Below are 20,509 nucleotides of genomic sequence, written 5' to 3'. Positions count from 1 at the left end.
GAACATGACATGACTCTGATTCTAGAACAGGGTTTCTTAGCCTAAACACTATTCACATTTGGGAGTAGATAATTCTTTGTTGTGGGATCTATTCTGTTCTTTACAGGATATTCATTGGTATTCATCAACAACACTCCCCCAGTTGTGTCAACCAAAAATGTCTCCAGATATTACTAAATGCTACCCCCAGGGCAAAATCATCCTCTGTTGAGAACCACTTAAATTGGCAGATTATGGAAGCCATCTCATAATTTGAAGTAGGGAAGTATCAAGAATATGTCTGTACTTACAAAAGACAAGCACAGCCAAGATCTACAGAATAAATTGGAAGGAAGAAGTGGCTGAAAGCACAAATAAAATGAAGGTTGTCAGGAGGATATGGTAGCCCCGGGATAGGGACCGGAGGTAGCTGCAGCTGCATTAGAGAGAGTATAAAGCTTAGAGGCAGAGCACTTGGACTATATTTCAAGTTGTGCTAAAAGTTAGCGTGTGTTCTTGGAAGAGTCTCATCTAAAAAGGATAAGACATGATGATCTCAAAGTTTCCTCTAGCTCCATTAGAGACAGATATACAAGTGCTGTCACTATCTTTAGCCACATCCATTCTTTTCCAAATGCTTGTAAAAAGAATTTTGGTGAATAACAAATGTGTATCTTACTTTACTGTGTATAGAGAAAAAGCATGACCTCCCTGTCTCAGGTTAAGTTGGGTGCAAAGGCAAGACAGAAATAATGAAAAGTCTGAATTATGAAATGCATTTTAGAGGCATTTAGTTATTTTACTCTCAAGTGCATGAAGTGCTTACAACATAGATTTTGAAGTAATGACTAGAAGAGTTATTTTGGAAACTACTTTATTTCATTAACTAAGCATTTACTGAAAGCATACTAAATGTAAAACACTGTTAGGCTTTACAAAAGTTATGAAGATGGATTAGTTATGATGTCTGCCAAGGAGCTTACAGTATAGTAGTTAGGTCAGAAGTAAACACAATTACAATACAGACCAGAATGTAGTGCATTCCAAATGAACCATATGTATAAGTCTCATAAACCCCAACAAGCTGATTTTCAAATTGTTTAAATGTGCAAAATATGTCTTAAATTCAGGTTCAAAAAATAACTAAATCTATTTTTAAAAAACACACAATTTTCACTGAATTGCTAAAAATATTCAAGAAAGAAAAATGTAAACAATTATCCATCAAGGCAATTAAAATATGTAATACATAACTTAATTGTAATTGTTCCACACATAGGCTAACCTCATTTACCAATGGAGCCTTAACAAGTAGACAAGGATGGTTGGCAAGGAACAAAATGCTCATGTTAAATGGTTGTTTTAAATAACTTGAAATCAATGTCCTTTTTAGAGTATTTTAAATTAAATATCATTCTTAAAACTGTATGTCTTGTATTTGTTTCTTTCCTTAGAAATCTTTGTTCTAAATTAGTAGTGTTTTTAATGTTAGGGTTTTGTCATATGTCATATAAATAAGTACAAATTCTGTGAGAACATTTTTCCTGCTTAGCTGTTTTCTCTAATGTTCTTTCTTGCCCTATCTTGGGTTATCAGCAGAGCTATGCACATAGCAGATGCACCACTTTGATCAATAGGTCATACTTGACATAATTATTGAGGTACACACATACTCCAGTGCACACAAACACAGTTTAAGAAGAATGTAGAAGAGACAAACATAATTAATTCAGGGATAAAATACCATGTCATCCAGAGAGATAGAAAGAGATAGAAATAAATAGGTGATAGATAAGAAGATAGGTAGTTAGGCAGGTATCTAGGTTGCTACCTAGCTATTTAGATAAAAAATATAGAAAGAAAATAAAAATATCTACGTATATGTGTGAGAAGGGTGTATATGTGTATTTATATGTATTTCTAGGCCAAAGAGATATAATACAGATATTTGCCGACTAATCCGGAATTCGCTATACAACTAGTTTTGATGCATTGTTATCCTTCCTTTTATTAAGTTACTATACTGTTTTTGTTTATTTGGTGAACAGGCAAGGGATAAATTAATAGCCAAGTCACTTTGGCTCCTTTAGCTATCTTTGAGGAAAAAAAGTCAAACTAGTTCCCAAAATGTTGTTTCATATTATTTATGGATTTCAATAAACTCTGCTTTCCCTTCCACTCTAGATAACCATGGGTAATTTTGTTCAGGTACTTTTGAAATTGAAAAGACAACATCTTAATGGTGCATGTATTTCTTGTAGCATATATAGGAACAGTGTGGATAAAGAACATCTGAGATATAAAGTACAAAAAGAGAAAGCTAGAATGTTCTAAAGAAAGACTCATGGTGAGAAAGAAGCTACTATGCACAACAGGCTCTTCTACTCAGGACCTAGTGCCTGTCTATAAATATATTTAAGATAATAATGTAAACACAGGAAGTTATTCACAGATCTTGGGAGAGCTAAGGCTAGCCATTTATAGATAAGAAAGGAAAAGTAATGGGGTAAATATTAGGAATAAGAAAATATGAGGAAGTACAATTGAGAATAAACTAGTAAAAGGAGGCTTAGAAATTATGGTTGCTTCAAAAAGTGACAATAGTAGAAATGAAACTAGGACTCAGAACACTACCTCCGTTTAAAGCTTGAATAAAACAAGATTTAATTAAAACAAGCATCACTTCACTTTATGCATGCAATCTTTACTATCATTAAACTAGGACTATTTTAGTCAGCAAAACAATCTTTCTGTGTACCTAGCACTGTGCTAGCTACTGAAGAAGATTTAAGAGGAACCTCAGCTCTAGCCTCAGGGAGCTCAAATGTCTGATCTTCTTGAGAAAAACATATAGAGAAAACAGAGTTCTTTTCTGTGTGGTTCCTATGTTCAATATAAGGAATGGAGATGACAAGAATCCTGGGGCTTTTACATCACCACCTGCACTCCTAATTGCAGAGTCTATTTGGCATTGTTAACTTATATATTTCCTCCAAAAGATGTCCCCCTGTTTCCTCTGTGCACAGTTGCTTTCTAGCCCACTTCTACCTGGCATATTGAAAACTTTTCCATCAGGTGGCCATGAATATATGGCAGAGAGCCAGTCCATACACATGAAGTATTACTCACATTGGCTAGTCTCCAGCCCAAATGCAACAGAAAAGAAGATTACCTTTATTTTCTGAGCTAAGTAGTTAAGGAAACTCACTTTTGAGTGTCTGTTTAACTTAAGACCTGGAGGGGAAAAACTTTGTTTTTTATCAGACATTTGACTACAGAGAGTAACTGAAAAACAATGAGGGGAATGGGCCAAAGTTGAAGAACGCTGAGGTTGCTCTTGGCTCAGGTCAAATATGAGGATGCAACAGAACTAATTGGTTTTGAGAATTTTCTCCCAAATTAGGTCGCCCCTTGTTTTGTACTTGTACAACATTCACACTATGGGAAATAGGGAATGAGCTAAGGCATGGTACTGATCCTAGGGAAGTTTGTAAAAAGTTCTGAAGATTGAACCAAATAGGTGAAAGACAACTACCTATAGCCAGAAGTCTACATACAAGATACTTACAAAGCAATTAATAGTGCAATTGAGAATTTAGATGGTGATGGAATTTTAAGCATTTTACATTAAAAATTTCATGATATTATAGAGGCATTGAAAAGGAAAGGCAGAGAACAAATCATAGAAAGTAGGACTAGATCCAGGAAGAAGGAAGAGTGAGGATGACTGAGGAGACAGGAATGTTCCCTGTGGATTTGGGAGAGAATTTTGGATCAGAATGAGAAAAAATTATGGAGCAGCTGCTTTGAGGGATTTGAGTCAATAGACTAGTGGAGAAGAATTTTAGAAAACTGTTATGTTAAGCAATTCTTATTGCTTAATAATTGTCCTGCTCTTCAAGAGAATTTGCTGAAGATGCACATTAATTTTCAATCAAAAATGCATATCACATTGAAGTATATAGAAATTCCCTTTTAAACATCATCCCATGTTGGAAAACAACTGGATACTATTTCATAAACTTAGCCAAACTCTTTTTAAAGAGTTAGTAGTAGAAAGTGACAATGCAGAGAGGTAAGCTATCAAGAGCGAGTGGCTAGAGGCAGTATAGAACACCAAAGGCAAGAACAGAGATGGAGTAAACATCCATTCTCAAGATGATTGGTTCAGTGTTACAGGAGGAGCAGTGTGAGGACCTAGGATTGGGAGTTTCATGGCTCAAGCAATGGGGATAAAGCACTGGAGAACACAAGAGAAGCTCAAAGTATACTTCACCAACTTTCTGAATTTGGTTTCAGCCTATTTCTAGCATAAGAATAAGAACTTGGCTTCTGACTTGTCTTATCAGTAATAAAGGGTCTTTATTTCTTTTGTCATGCCTTTCAGCGGAGGCATAAAGAAGAGGTAACTTTTAGTATATTATCATATGGTTGACTGTAACAATTACCTCCAAAATCCTCTCTTTTCTGTTGCTTATATATCATTTTATCTTCAAAAATGAAAAATCATTCAAACATATTAAATAAGTAGAATATACTTGCTCTACTCTCCCTTTCTGGATCCATTAGACTCACTCTTGTCTCTGTTCTGGAATTCATGGACATAGGAAAAGAAAGACTCCATACACAGAATGATTTACAAAGAAATCCAAAACTCAAGCAAAAAGAAATAGTCACTATCTCTGTTTGGTAATTCCTGAACAAGGACCCTGGCTGATTTGTTCAGGCATATAAACATTGAAGTTCTTTCCAATTCATTGTTGACTCTGTCTTGGGGGAACTTTTGAAAAGGCAACCCAGATCATGTCTATTCATTTTCCCTTTTCCTTCCTCCTTCCTCACTCTTTAAAAGAGTGAGTGAAAGAAAGAAAAACCTTGAATACTCTGTAGTTCCCTGGTTTATTCCAAAATGGATTTGTGATGGTTTACAAAGATAAATTTGGTGCCACAAGAGATAAACAACTAAAAGTATAATTAGGGAAATTGAGCTATGATTTTTAAGAATCTAGCAAGTACTATTGAGCAGGAACATGTGCCTCACATCATGCTATTCCTCTAAGAAAATGAAAGTGAAATATAAGGTATGGTTTGTATCTTTAAAGATGTTGGGAAGAAGAGGTACACATCTGTGAAAGGCAGTATGGAAGAACGGTTAGGATCTTTTGTTCTGGAGTCTGTCTGGTTTTAAATTTCTGCCACTTATTATGTTTGCAGCTTTGGACAAGTTGTTTCGCCTCTTTCTGCTTCTGTCTGCTCATTTGTAAACTGAGAGTAACAATACCTTAATAACTGGGTTTTTGTCAGTATTAACTTGGACAGAAAATATTAAGTACTTTGCTTATATTTGTTGTAATAATCATATGAAGGAAAGTCCCGCTAAACTATTAATTCCCTATGACCAAATGTAGAGAAAAGAGAGAAATCAGTATGTACTGAGGCCTCTGGGTTTACTTCATGGAATATATGACACTGATGTAGATCTTAGTGGGTAAGGCTTTGAGTGGACAAAGGTGAAAGATAAAATAATATCAATCAAGTTGGATATAATGAATAGCAAGACCAGAGATATTTGTGGTAAAGGGAAATTAATAGTTCAGAGGAACTCTTGTAGAACTTCAGAAAATCAATAGAGTCACATTAATCTCATCAGTAATCTGTGTATAGCTTTGGGTTTCATTTTCTCAACTAGGCATTGCACCTGGATATTTCCATTTTCTGAAGGATTAAAGGATCCTTGGGGGATTATGTGAAACATCATCTCTGAAGTCATAGTCTATAGACAACCAGCAGGACTTATCAAAGTGAATGGCACTTATGTTAAAACCACAGCCGCATTTTATTTTTGTTTTTGAAGATTTTTTAAAGCTTTCCACAGCCACATTTTAAATCACACTGTTATGTCCAGAAAGCACATCAGTATTTACTTCAACCACCATATAATGCCTGGATAAATCTTCTGATACACAGCAAGAATTGCCATAGTTGTATTGATGCATTTCTCCTCCAAACTTATACAACAGGATTTGACTAGCAAGTCGTTCCTAGTACCAGAAGTTGTGATCTTATCAGTAAGAGATCCACAGAAGGTGAAAAAGTGAAAAACATTTCTGTTTTCAATCAGACATTTTCAAATGACAAAGGTGAGCTCTTTTAGAGAAAGTAATGGTTACTTTGAGTTATATTTTTGCCACAATCTTGTCTGGCTATGGGAATAAACCCAACATTGTAAACTCTAATATTTAATTCCATGTACTATGAAAGCAAGTAAATAACTTTTGAAATAAATGAATATGCCTTTATACCTTAAATCACTTTTCTGTTTATACCATTTTATTAGCATACATTAGTTCAAGGGGGTTTCCTTCTGATAAATCCATACATGCTTTTCAATTGATATAATTATACAGGTTGGTTATTCTACAAACACAGATTTCTAAATCAATAAGGGAATTTTTTAAAAGTCAAGTCATCTAATCTCAAAGCATATATAGAAATTGATTATTTTTTCTTCCACTTAACACAATATAAAGAATCATGTGCATTTAATTTTGAGCTATTAATTCAATCCAAATGAATTCTTTTGCAACTATACACACACTGAAGTATACACACACACACACACACACACACACATACACACAGTGTATTTGCTTAATTCACCTCTCCTGACGTCTCATTTTGCTGAGTATGAATTGGACTTGCTAGTGTACTGAGTTTATATCCAAGGATTTTGTCTTTTCCTCTAGGGAGCTTTTTAAAAATCCCTTTGTCAAGCTGAGATATGGAGAGCACTGGGTCAAGGAAAGCAAGGCCATAAGCCAAGATCAGCAAACCCAACATAAGCAGCCAGGAGCCAGTGGGGTAGAAAGGAACTAGGGTTCAAGGCAAGGTAGGGTTCATAGACAGGAAGCCCACTCTAAAGTAAGCAGAGTGAAGTTAGAGTATGCAGAGGAATTGAGACACCAGGCACAGCAGGCAGGCCTACTCAGACACAAAACACTATGACCAAAGGACCTTGCAACTAAAGCTAAAACTTATCCCAGAGACTCACATCCTCTTTCTTTTGCTAAAATAACCAATGACTGGTACTTGAGAAGTAGGACTCAAAGCAAAACAGCTCATATACCTGGAAAATTATAATACTCACTGTTCTAGGCTACCTACTTAAAATATAAAAATGTCAAACTGGAAAGCGTGCTTACAGATATTCTCAGTTGAACCTACCACATTTTAGAAGAAGGAACTGAGGCTCATTAGGGAAGTGGACTTGGAAGAAAACTATGGTAAGTTAGTGAGAAGGCTGGGGCTATATCTTGGGTGCTCTGATCCCAGTATTCTTTCCATGATGTGTTTCTGCCTGCCTGAACCTGGAACCCTTGAATAGGAGATATGTCTGAGAAAACTAGCATCTTCAGATAATGAGCCACCAAGCCCTTAGCCTAAGGACATGAAGGAGGAAAAGGTAAAGCAAAGTCTATGGGCATGATGTGTAGTCACAATGGGGGTCCTTTCATTTATCCTAGATCAAATCCTGTAACAGAATATTCTTTTGAGATTGAGGCACTTGGCAATTCAGCAAGGTATCCCCAGTTAACTTTAAACAATTCATCCTTCAGTGGATGTCGCCCTACCATTCCTTTGAACCAATTTTGGACCAAAGAAAACTCGTCACTTTTAACCAAGAAATAGTGCTCTTGCTCATTTTATTTTGAAGCCTAATGCAGTGCTGTTTCCCCACTAATAGAGGTAAATAACTATGGGATGTTCCTCACCATCTTTGAAAAAGTTTCCCTGGCATATCATATACACCACAAACAAGGAAGAGTAGAAAATAAAAGGTTCTCCTTTTTCTCTGTCTCTCTGTCTCTCTTTCCCCTTCTCTCTCCCCTTCTCTCCCTCCCTCCCTCCCTCTCTCCCTCCCTCCCTCTCTCCCTCCCTCCTCCCCTCTCTATCCCCCATCCTTGCCTTCTTTCTCTTCAATAATTCTAGTCCAAGGATACTAAAGTATTTTTCCTAACCTTCTTCCTTCCCAGATCAATTAACTTTGATACCGACTTTCTTCTCCCATAAACTCTTACTGTTTAATGGGTAGAAAACCCCACTTTTCTAAAGTTGCCACCCTCTGGGACAACTAACTCATGTATCTGCCTCATCAAATTTTCATCTCCCTTTGGACCTTGCTGAAAGAAATGCATTCTTTCTTCTTGCCTTTAGTTACAAAATAACTTTCTCTCAGCTATAATTTAGAATGTACATAAGTGAGTATCATTTAATTTAGAAAATGGTGAGGAGAGGACTCTTCTTTAGAAAAAAGGGTAAAAGGCTGCACAAAATCACGCTTGGAATGTGGAAACTGTTCTCTTTTCCTGATTTACACATGTGAAGGCAACATTGTCTCTAGTAGATTGAACACTGTAGGACATATGAGAAGAGATTAATTCATTTTAAAGCTGGCTCATTGACCTCAGGAAGGTCAGTTAATTTCTGTCTGAACCTGTTTCTAAACCTTAATAATCTGTTCAATTGATTTGAGAGTATAATCTCAGAAAAACAAGGACCAGGGCATTTTTAACAGTGTGGTTTTGGCTGCAAATAGGTTATTAACATATTGGATGACTGATAGGAAAGGCTAGTGTAAGGAATGAGCAGCCAGCCTAAATGAACAGAATAAAGGGCCAGAGTGAGGACATATATGTTTTTCTCTGTCTCAGTCAAGAAACACCTGTGGATGTCATTTTTGGTTGTTTGTTTGTTACGTGTTGTTGTGGTTTTTACTGTGCTAAGGATAAAACCCAGCAGGGACTTTCAGCAATATCTCAACAACTGAGCTGTAACTCCAGGCAGGTTTTTTTCCTCTTAACATACTGGACAGATGACATGAACTATAAGACATACATTTAATGGGGCACTCCCTATATGCAAATTTTGATGCCACCACTTATTTCCCACTCAAGGAAAGCATACTAGATTGCATATATGTAAAGTGCATTAACATAATGATGACTTCTGTACTGCTGTAAATTTTTGAGGAACTAATTCCTAATCTTCAATGCACTTTCACTAATAAACTTTTTAGACTGTGCCTCACAACTGAAAGCAACATGCCCCTGTGTTCTGTGTGTCCTGAGGTTGACCTATTAGATAGAACATATAGCTCAGGGCATTCTCCTAAGTAAAAATAACACATGTACGCTCTACAAAAAAAAAAAAAAAACTATGTATGCCCTAATTGTGGATTCTCTTCTTAAGAAATGAGTAATCTCTTGAAAGGTAAAGCTACACATTTAAGTACATTATGCACAGCAGAAGGGTGAATATTGACAACACAATTGTTCACTCCTCTTTTCATCTCAACTCTTGAAGGTCAAATCAAAGTGTGATCCCAGGGAAGAAATGAGAATCTCTGTTTATGTTAGTACAGGAATAGAAACTCTATGCTTAACTCCTTGGTGAGAATGGAAAAAAAATAATTTATCATTTTAGCTGAAGATACACAATTTAAAGATTTCCATGGTAGAACTTCAGATACCTACTCAAAGTGGTAGGATAAATTGATATGATAAAGATTCATCTCTTGTTCTAACTGTAAATAAATTCTGGTCCAAATAGAGCAAAGAATTTATATGTTTATCACAGCTTGAAAGCAAGTAAGAGAAATGTTCAGGTTGGGGAATGAAAAAGGAACTCAATGCAAGAAAAAGAAGTATAAACTGAAGCTAAATCGCTCCTGGGGCTATCAGAAGCAGTTGTGGACCTTAAGAGCTAAGGACTTGAGTTCAGGATATGTGTAAAGTATGGAGCTAGAAATGAGACCCCAGAAAAAAAGCGTGAAGCCTGAATGGTCTAGACCACCTAAAAATGTATGAATTCCAAAACTGAAAATCTCTGCTCATTGGTCCAAGAAAGGGGCTAGGAAATTCACATTCAGTGCTGAGCCATCACTACAAATGGAAATACATTTAAGAGAAATTGGATCCCTCAATCTATACAAGCATGGGTATGGACTTTAAATTCACCCATCCCACAGGTGACACAGACACCTGAACCAAGAAATTAACAGAAAAACCAGACCTAAACAAGAGAATCTCATAGAACCTTGGCAGAAGCAAACTTGGAAATACTGTGTGGGGATTTCTTTACAGTTCTCATCATTCAGGACTCCCACAGCAAAACCAAACAATCCACCTGTAGATGAAGATATGGAAAGGAAATTACAAAAAAATTAACCACAATGAGGATGTACATTAGTGTAATCACTATGGAAATCAGTATGGATGTTCCTCAAGAAACTAAAAGGACAATCACCCTATAATCCTGCCCTACCACTCTTGGACATATATCCAAAAGACCGTAAGTTAGCATACAAGGGAGATAACTGCACACCCATGTTTATAGCCACTGTATTCACAATAGCCAAGCTATGCAATCAGCCTAGGTGCCTATCGACAGATTAATGGATGAAAAAATGTGGTATATATACATGATAGAATATTATTCAGTCATTAAAAAAATGAAATTATGTTCTTTACAAGAAACTGGATGAAACTAGAAATCATCATTTTTAGCAAACTAAGTCGGGTTCAGAAAGACAAATATTGCATGTTTTCTCTTTATATGTGTAATCTAGTCATATATTGATTAATTGAATATTGGCTATATATGTGAATATATATATATGACCAGATTGACCAGAATATATATATATCCTAAATATAAAGGGAGGACAGTTTGTGGGAGACCAGTACCAGTGGGAAGGGGGAAAAGAGGGTGATAGGGGAATGCGTATATTTGAAGTACATTATATATATGTGTGTTTGTGTGCGTGTGTGTGTGTGTTTGTGTGTGAAAATACCATAATAAAACCAACTAAAAACTGTAACAAAGGGGAGAGGGAGACAAGAAAGAGCAATAGAGGAAATGAATATGGTCAAAATATATTATATGCATGTATGGAAATATCACAATGAAACCCTTTTGTACAATCAACACTAATAAAAATCAAGAAAAGAAGAAAACTAACCACCATGAAAGTGCTTTCTATGACACAAATGGAAAAATATGCATCACAAGAAATAGAGATAGTGGGACAATTTAGAAGAGATGTTAAAAGAGGTTTAAAATTGTTTAAAGAGAAAAACAAAGAATGGAAAAAATCACGTTATGGAAAATGATACTGATTATTATCTGTGACTTGTTAAAATTTGTATCCCATGGAGGGCAGAGCTACATTTATTGCCCTTGAGAAATATTTAGAAATTCCTAGGAGAGGTATAGATTAAAATGTGTTCAAAATAAAATAGCTTTTATCTTTACGTCCTTATGTGCAATTCTCTCACATTGGATAACTGTGTCTTGAGTTCTTTTAAAGTTCTTCTGAGAGCAATTATATGTACTTGAAATGCAAATTAGAATCTGTTATTCAGTTCACCAAAATAAGTCGATTGCATAACTGAAAAACAAGTGATGATCTGAAATGCATCAATTGTTTTACTTTCACTCTTCTCATTAATGTTGGTAAAAGTATGGACCAATATACATATTGGAACTATGAAATATTTTCATTTGCAAACATAGATTCCACAAAATAAATGAAAGCATTCTGTGAGAATCAGTTAAGTACATGTTACTTAATATGAAAACATTATATTTTTGATATTACTTATGTTATAAACTTATGTGTATTATATGCATATATTTCCAGAGCATCAGTTGCTTAACATGTACTAGCACACCATTGATATATAGCTTTCTTATTTTGAAAAGGTGGAAATTACAACACGTGGATTCTATTCCTCTTCAACTCCTATTTCTTTCTTCATCTCATCTAAACCTACACCCACACACAGAGAGAGAGACACACACACACACATACCCTACTACCACAGCCTTCATTATATTTTGATTTTCTTACCTCATGATCTGGTTTTGAAAAGTTAGGGCTCTAACACCCAAGAAAAATCAATGAGCCATAGATATTTGAATTCTCTCCTTAGAGAGCCTCATCCTGAATACTTCAATATACTGAGTTTATTTGTTTCAACACAAAGATTCATCAAAAGGCTGTAAAAATTTAAGCCTGTTGAGATTTCTAAATTTTTAAGATCCCTAAGTAAACTCACAATGTAGATGCTAAGAGAGCTCTCTGAGAAAGGGAACTGGAGAAATTCTAATGCAATGACACATCAATTCACTCCTTCTATGACACTTCCCAACAAGTCTCACTTACCTTATTACCTAGTACTGATGTACCAACTTACAAATCCCTTTTATTTTGATAGTCTTCAACCTAATTAGATGCAAATGTGAATTGGCCTTCTCTAGAATAAAGCATGCAGTAACAGAATGACTTTCAAAATGTCTGGAGGCAAAAAATACAGTAGCTAACAGATGCTACTGGTAGATAGGATTTGGCACATAGGCCAGGTTTGAGATATGCCTGGAGAGAGTCTGTCTCAAGTTATTTGCCCAATCAATGCAGAGATCCTTCTCATGACTTTTGGAAGTGAAGATGCCCACTCCCTCACACACTGAATATTGAGAGCTAACCATCTGGGGATCCTCCGCAGAGTATTGTTTATGATGGTTGAACCATTTTTTCTGCTTTTGGCCATTGACAAAAGGCTTCAGGATATTTATGTGGCATTTGTAGAAACTAGACTGCTGAAATATATGTCTCTTGTGTTTATATAACAAGAAACTGTCTGATAGGAGAATAAAAACATTCTTCTTGGGAGAAATTACTACAATAGTCAGTAACATGTGTATAGTTCCTAGGAAAGGGAATGCACTGTCATTTTTGATGGACTACCTCAAGAAGGCCCCTTTTGCACATTGCTGTAATTGTTTTTCTTCATTAAAATCAAACCAGGCCTGAGAATCCACATGTTAAGAATCACTAAAAGGTATTTTATTTGATGTACTGTTTCAACATAGCACAAATGAATGACGACTAAAATTTATACTTTAATTGTATACACTGGTAGTTTTAACAAGGGGGATCTCTTATAATAATGTTTATCATAATCTCTGGATTTTCTGCCATCTGGTTTGCTCTTCTTTAATACTTTCAATTTCATGGGAATGAAGGGTAGCAAGGCCTAGAAAAAACACTTGTGTTCAGCATTAGAGAACTCAGGACCTGCTATGTCAAATCATGTATGGTTTAGAATTCAGGAGAAGTTACAGAAAGTTGACAAAAGCATATTGTACCATAGGCTAGATTGATTAGGTCAAAATGAATACATACCCATCTCAGTATCCACATCAGATTATACCTCACACTGGGCTTCTGACCAAGCCTCAGAAGGTGAACAACACTGCTAAATTTTGATGAGGCTTTTGAGTTTACTAAGCACTTTTGCATACATTGTGTATCTGAGCTTCACAAATATTATTACCATACTCATTACATATGCAAGAAATTGTCTGACATAAAGTTAGGTAATCAGTTGAGGGCCGGTGTGTTTCTTCATGACAGATCCAAAACTAGGATCCAAGTTTCTTGACTCTTAGTCCAGTGCACTTTCCACTATACAAGACTGTCTTACTTTCACACAGCCTTAAGTGAAGCACATGTTCAAGGCAACAGCAGTGAACCTTATTTCAGACTTGAGTCAGACAGATAGGACAGACTCTTTTTTTTTTTTTTTGGTTAGCATGTATTTTTCTTTTTTTTTTTTCATTTTTCTTTTATTATTCATATGTGCATACAAGGCTTGGTTCATTTCTCCCCCCTGCCCCCACCCACTCCCTTACCACCCACTCCACCCCCTCCCGCTCCCCCCCTCAATACCCAGCAGAAACTATTTTGCCCTTATCTCTAATTTTGTTGTAGAGAGAGTATAAGCAATAATAGGAAGGAACAAGGGGGTTTGCTGGTTGAGATAAGGATAGCTATACAGGGCATTGACTCACATTGATTTCCTGTGCATGGGTGTTACCTTCTAGGTTAATTCTTTTTGATCTAACCTTTTCTCTAGTTCCTGGTCCCCTTTTCCTATTGGCCTCAGTTGCTTTAAGGTATCTGCTTTAGTTTCTCTGCATTAAGGGCAACAAATGCTAGCTAGTTTTTTAGGTGTCTTACCTATCCTCACCCCTCCCTTGTGTGCTCTCGCTTTTATCATGTGCTCATAGTCCAATCCCCTTGTTGTGTTTGCCCTTGATCTAATGTCCACATATGAGGGAGAACATACGATTTTTGGTCTTTTGGGCCAGGCTCACCTCACTCAGAATGATGTTCTCCAATTCCATCCATTTACCAGCGAATGATAACATTTCGTTCTTCTTCATAGCTGCATAAAATTCCATTGTGTATAGATACCACATTTTCTTAATCCATTCGTCAGTGCTGGGGCATCTTGGCTATTTCCATAACTTGGCTATTGTGAATAGTGCCGCAATAAACATGGATGTGCAGGTGCCTCTGGAGTAACAGTCTTTTGGGTATATCCCCAAGAGTGGTATTGCTGGATCAAATGGTAGATCGATGTCCAGCTTTTTAAGTAGCCTCCAAATTTTTTTCCAGAGTGGTTGTACTAGTCTACATTCCCACCAACAGTGTAAGAGGGTTCCTTTTTCCCCGCATCCTTGACGACACCTGTTGTTGGTGGTGTTGCTGATGATGGCTATTCTAACAGGGGTGAGGTGGAATCTTAGTGTGGTTTTAATTTGCATTTCCTTTATTGCTAGAGATGGTGAGCATTTTTTCATGTGTTTTCTGGCCATTTGAATTTCTTCTTTTGAGAAAGTTCTGTTTAGTTCACATGCCCATTTCTTTATTGGTTCATTAGTTTTGGGAGAATTTAGTTTTTTAAGTTCCCTGTATATTCTGGTTATCAGTCCTTTGTCTGATGTATAGTTGGCAAATATTTTCTCCCACTCTGTGGGTGTTCTCTTCAGTTTAGAGACCATTTCTTTTGATGAACAAAAGCTTTTTAGTTTTATGAGGTCCCATTTATCTATGCTATCTCTTAGTTGCTGTGCTGCTGGGGTTTCATTGAGAAAGTTCTTACCTATACCTACTAACTCCAGAGTATTTCCTACTCTTTCTTGTATCAACTTAAGAGTTTGGGGTCTGATATTAAGATCCTTGATCCATTTTGAGTTAATCTTGGTATAGGGTGATATACATGGATCTAGTTTCAGTTTTTTGCAGACTGCTAACCAGTTTTCCCAGCAGTTTTTGTTGAAGAGGCTGCTATTTCTCCATCGTATATTTTTAGCTCCTTTGTCAAAGATAAGTTGCTCATAGTTGTGTGGCTTCATATCTGGATCCTCTATGCTGTTCCACTGGTCTTCATGTCTGTTTTTGTGCCAGTACCATGCTGTTTTTATTGTTATTGCTTTGTAATATAGTTTGAAGTCAGGTATTGTGATACCTCCTGCATTGTTCTTTTGACTGAGTATTGCCTTGGCTATTCGTGGCCTGTTGTGTTTCCATATAAATTTCACAGTAGATTTTTCAATCTCTTTAATGAATGTCATTGGAATTTTGATGGGAATTGCATTAAACATGTAGATTACTTTGGGGAGTATCGACATTTTTACTATGTTGATTCTACCAATCCATGAGCATGGGAGATCTCTCCACTTTCTATAGTCTTAGGACAGACTCTTGACACTGATAGACTTGACAACTATGGAAAAATCAGAAGTTCCAGGACAAGTCATTTTGCTGAGGGATAAATTTAAGCTACAATAAAACTAATATTTACTAACAAATCACTTAAAGATAAGCCCAGCAGAGCAAGCTTGCATGTATATATGAGACTTTCTTAATCTCCAGTTTGTCTTAATGTAGATATTAATTCATAACAAATTATTTCTTTGTGAAAACAGTACTCAGAGAAAGCCAATTCCTAATTCTGGTGATTAAAGGAATTTGGTTTCAGAAAGTAGTGGTTCTTATAATGTGGCAGTTTTGGACCAATTTAGTTGTAGAATGGAGTGTTTCTCATGGTTAAGAATGATAATGGCAAAAAGTCTACCATAATCTCCACAAGGAAAAATATTATAAAATTCCTTTACCTAGTACTCTAACCTAGGACAAAAATATACTTTATGGTGAAAATGCTATGATATAATTTATGAATTGGGGGATTCCTGTGTCAAATGTCAGGTTTGTGTTATCTGTACCATTCTTCCTTTATTGGTCTATTTTCAAGAAGAAAATGTACTCAATACCAGAAAAAATATAATTGGTTATATATTTGTTGAGAAATTTACAGTTAAAATAATAAAAATACTGAAATACTGCCTAAAATTGTTTAAACACCGTGAGTGATACAAACAGTATAGTAAGATAGTTTTTTTCTGCATGTACTGTTTATAGATATATTAGTAGTTCAAAATTTTTCTATTGGCTTATGAATTAGTCAGGTTTCTCCAGAGAGACAGAACTGATGAGTTGATAAATGATAGATAGATACATAGAGAGCTATAAAGATAGTTAAATAGATAACTTATTAAGGGAATTAGCTCAGTTGATTATGGAGGTTGAAAAGTCCCACAATATGGTACTACAAGCTGGAGGGCCAGGAAAGTAGCATGGTTCAGTCTCAGTGGTAACACCTCAGAGCTAAGGAAGCTGTTGTTGTAGCTCTTAGTCCAAAATCAAAGGCCCAAGGATTCTGATGGCTGCTGATGCAAATCCTTAAGTCCAAAGACAGAGAACTTGGAATTCTTATGTCCAAAGGCAAAATAAGAAGGGTATCCCAGCTCCAGGACAGACAATTTTCCTTTCCTCTGTTTTTTTTTAAATTCTTCCTTGGCCTTAAGCAGTGTGAATGGTGCTCACTCAGTCCACCACTTCAAATGCCAATCTGTTCTCGAAACACCCTCACAGACATCAGAAATAGTGTTTACCAGTTATCTAGCCAACCCTTAATCCACTCAAGTTGACACCTACAATAAACCATCATTGTTTGTACTATTCAATTTTTCTTAAAATGATAAAAACTCAGAATGAAAAAAATCCCTGCATGCTCTTAATAGTGGGTAGTGTATTATGATATGTCTTCTTACCAATTCATAATTAACTTGCATTTCTTGAATAATGTTAGTTTGAAAGTCAAGTTCAAGTAAGCAGTACTTAATAATCTCAAAAAGAAAACTTATAAGGAATTATTTTTATTTGATTCTTTCATGTTAGTTTCTGGGAGAAAGGCAATAAAAATAAAATGTTTTAAAAACTGAGCAACTATATTTTTTTCATTTTTTTATAAGAGCTTGAATTTCCAAGCCCTAATAATAGTTTATTTTTTCTCATGTACAATGATAAGATGATTGCAAGGGGCTAAGTGTGGTGGTTCACCCCTACAATTTCAGCTACTGAGGAGGAAGAAATTGGGAGGATTACAGTTTGAGGCCAGCCAACACAAAAAGTTACAAGACTCCATCTCAGCCAATAAGCTTTGCTTGATGGATTACACTTGCCATACCAGCTATATGTGAAGCACAGGTAGGACTGTGGTCTAAGGCTATCCCTGGGCAAAAACACAAGACCCTATCAGAAAAAAAAGCTAAAAAGCAAAACTGGGGATGAGGGCATGGCTCTAGTGGTAGAGTGCCTGCCTAGTAAGTACAAGACCAAGAGTTTAAATCCCAGTACCACCAATAAAAAAAAGATGATAGGAAGAAGAGTTGAAAAATGAACCACCTCTGCATTTTCGTTTAGATATTAAATGGCTGACCTTGTCTCCCAGTGATAACCAGATGTCATTTGCTTATTTCTTTTTCTCTCATTTTCAGGTAAGCCTCTGAACATCCCTTGCAAAGCATTCTTTGGATTCAGTGGAGAGTCTGGGCCAATGATCTACTGGATGAAAGGGGAGAAATTTATTGAAGAACTGGCAGGTCACATTAGAGAAGGTGAAATAAGGTACAAAACTTGGATTGCTTATTTTTCTTTGCTGTCTTTGCAGTTTCACAATAAAATATCTTAGAAGGGACTCGGCCTAAGATTTTTATTGCAACTTCAAATCATTACATTTTCTAAAAGCTGATCTGTTGATGAGACCAAGAGTGATTCCCTTAAGAAATGCAAACTTGTAAGCTTCTAATATAAGTAGGTTTTTCTGAGGTTCTAAGAATATGCCATCAGAGTATAATGACCTCTCAAAGCTATCTAAGCAAATTCCTTTGAGTTTCCAATGCTTAGGCCACTGTTACTCCATCCAGTCACAGCAAATGTCCGAACTTCGCAGATGATTCATCAAATGTTCAGTTACTCTGTTGGGAACAGACAGCTTTCATATGTCGTAAGTGTAAAACTGTGGTGGCAGTAGTAAACTGATACTCTGCCAAAATAATGTTGACTCTTAATGAATACTGTTTATTTTTCCCAGTGTCCATTGCTTATCCTGAAAATGACTAATCCTTCAACCTAGCACCTCTCTAGACCTTTTTTCACTCTTCCAGTACATATACTCCTACTGAATAGATATCAATGAGATTTTTTTCATTCTAATGAAAAAAGTTTGAATACAAAGTGTTGGTTACTTTCCTACCTCACTCAGTCTGTGGAATTTCCTTTTGGCTTCAAAGATGTTGATATGCAGTGTATCTTCCTCTTTCTGATAGGAAATGCGACACTCTCCCTCCACCCCCACTAAGACTTATGTAGTGAAAACCAATCTAGCATCTAGTTCAATTCATATTAAAATGTATTTGTTTTCCTTCCTTCTTTCCTTCCTTCCTTCCTTCCTTCCTTCCTTCCTTCCTTCCTTCTTCCTTCCTTTGTCTTTCTCTTTTTTAATTGTCTTGCTGCATTGCCCAGCCTTTTCTCAGACAGGCTCAAGGGATCCTCTTGACTCAGCTTCCCAAGTCATTGGGACTACTGGTGCATGACACCATGCTGAGCTCAGTTTTTAATTGAAACATGTACACTTTATAATGTATATTATGATTAAATATAATTTATAATTACTCCCATAACCATCCTCTTTCCATGTGCCAACTGATTACTCTGGGGGTTTAAAGCATTGAGGATCTGTGAACGCCAAGAACATATGAAAAAATATTAACTACAGGAGCATTTTAATAGAAAAATATACATAAAAATGTGCTTAATGTCATTAGTCATCAGGGCCAATGTAAGTCAGACCACCTTCAGTAAGATGGCTTAAGTAAAAAAAAAACAGGCTATAAAAGCAGCACAGTATTAGGATAATAGAGAGCCTGAGAATTTAGTATAAGACTGATTTGAGTGGGGGGAGGGAGGTGGTCCTGGGTTTGCCATTTAGCAAAGTGAACTTACTTTATAAGGCTATTCAAGGAAAGAATGCAATTAAATGAGATAATATGTGTAAAAATGTCTATAATTTCTCACATGTAGCAAATGTTCAATAATTGTCAACTAAACAATTAGTGTACTCGCTATTGAAGAAAATTGAGTCATTTAAACTGATCTGAATAAATAAAATGTTGGTGAAGATGTGGGGAAATTGAAAATTTCATGCACTGCTAATAGAAACATAAATCTGTACAACAACTGGGGATCACAGTCTGGCGAGTCCTGATATGTTCAAGTTTAGTGTTTTTGCCATGTAGCACAGCAGTCTACCTCCTAAGTATATAACCAGAGGAATCCGAACATACATCCACACAAAACTTGTACATGAAGGTTCATGGTGGCATTATTTATCACAGACAAAAGGTGGAAATGACCTTAAATGGCTATCAACTGATAAATGGGTAAATAAAATGTGGTATGTTCATATAATTGAGTATTATTTGTCATAGAAAAGTTTGAAGTACTGATATATACTGTAATAGGGATGTACCTTGGAAACATTATATACTGTAAAAGAAGGCATTGACAAAAAGTTCATATATAACATGATTTCATTTGTGTGAAATGTCCAGAATAGGCAAATCTATAAAAATGGAAAGTATATTACTGTTTTTTAGGACTGATAGGTGGGATAGAGTGATAGGGGTGTGATAGCTAAAGTTGCATAGGTGTATTCTTATATATATGTAGCAAAATGCAGCTTAACATGAAATACGCAATTTTTAGTGGCATTTCATACATTCACAATGTTATGCAACCACCGCAACTATCTGGTTCCGAAACATTTTCATTACCCCAAAAGAAAATCCTATACCCATTCAGCAGGCTAACATTGTTTTGAGAAGATTAAATGTTATAGAATCAACTGTGGTGATGGTTACACATATCCTAAAAAATAATGAAATATACACTTTCAGTAGCGAATTGTGTCGTATGTGAATTTTATTTCAATAAAGATGATTTTCAAAAATCACTTATTGGTCACCTGGCACACAGTAATTTTCAGAAAAAAGTAATTAAATGTTGCAAATAATTCTGTAAGTATTTTTGGCAGTACTCGGGTTTAAACTTATGGCCTCATGCTTGCTAAGTAGGCACTCTATGCCTGAGCCACTCTACCAGCTCTGTTTTACATTGCATATTTTCAAGAAAGGGTCTTAGTACAATCCACCAAATATGGCTTCAAACTGTGATCCTCCTGATCTCTGCCTCCTGAGTAGCTAGGGTTATAGGCATGAG

At 36.0% G+C, this 20,509-nt stretch overlaps 1 protein-coding gene and 1 long non-coding RNA gene across 14 annotated transcripts in view; one reads left to right on the top strand and one right to left on the bottom strand.

The window, feature by feature from the left end:
• Il1rapl2 (interleukin 1 receptor accessory protein like 2) overlaps positions 1-20,509 on the top strand; it is a 1,059,626-nt gene that overhangs the window by 990,373 nt on the left and 48,744 nt on the right. The window contains exon 7 of the mRNA XM_074063284.1: positions 17,728-17,857. Within this exon, the coding sequence (XP_073919385.1) occupies positions 17,728-17,857 (130 nt within the window). The remainder of the gene's footprint in view (positions 1-17,727; positions 17,858-20,509) is intronic.
• The window catches only part of LOC141419754 (uncharacterized), a 279,105-nt gene continuing 275,771 nt past the window's right edge, over positions 17,176-20,509 (bottom strand). For all 13 annotated transcript variants that reach the window (XR_012444416.1, XR_012444413.1, XR_012444421.1 and 10 more), the window contains one exon: positions 17,176-17,794. This is a non-coding gene — a long non-coding RNA (uncharacterized lncRNA). The remainder of the gene's footprint in view (positions 17,795-20,509) is intronic.

The sequence above is a fragment of the Castor canadensis genome, chromosome X (genome assembly GCF_047511655.1).
Source record: "Castor canadensis chromosome X, mCasCan1.hap1v2, whole genome shotgun sequence".
In the NCBI taxonomy this organism is placed as follows: Eukaryota; Metazoa; Chordata; class Mammalia; order Rodentia; family Castoridae; genus Castor; species Castor canadensis.
This window is presented reverse-complemented; position numbering and strand designations above follow the sequence as displayed.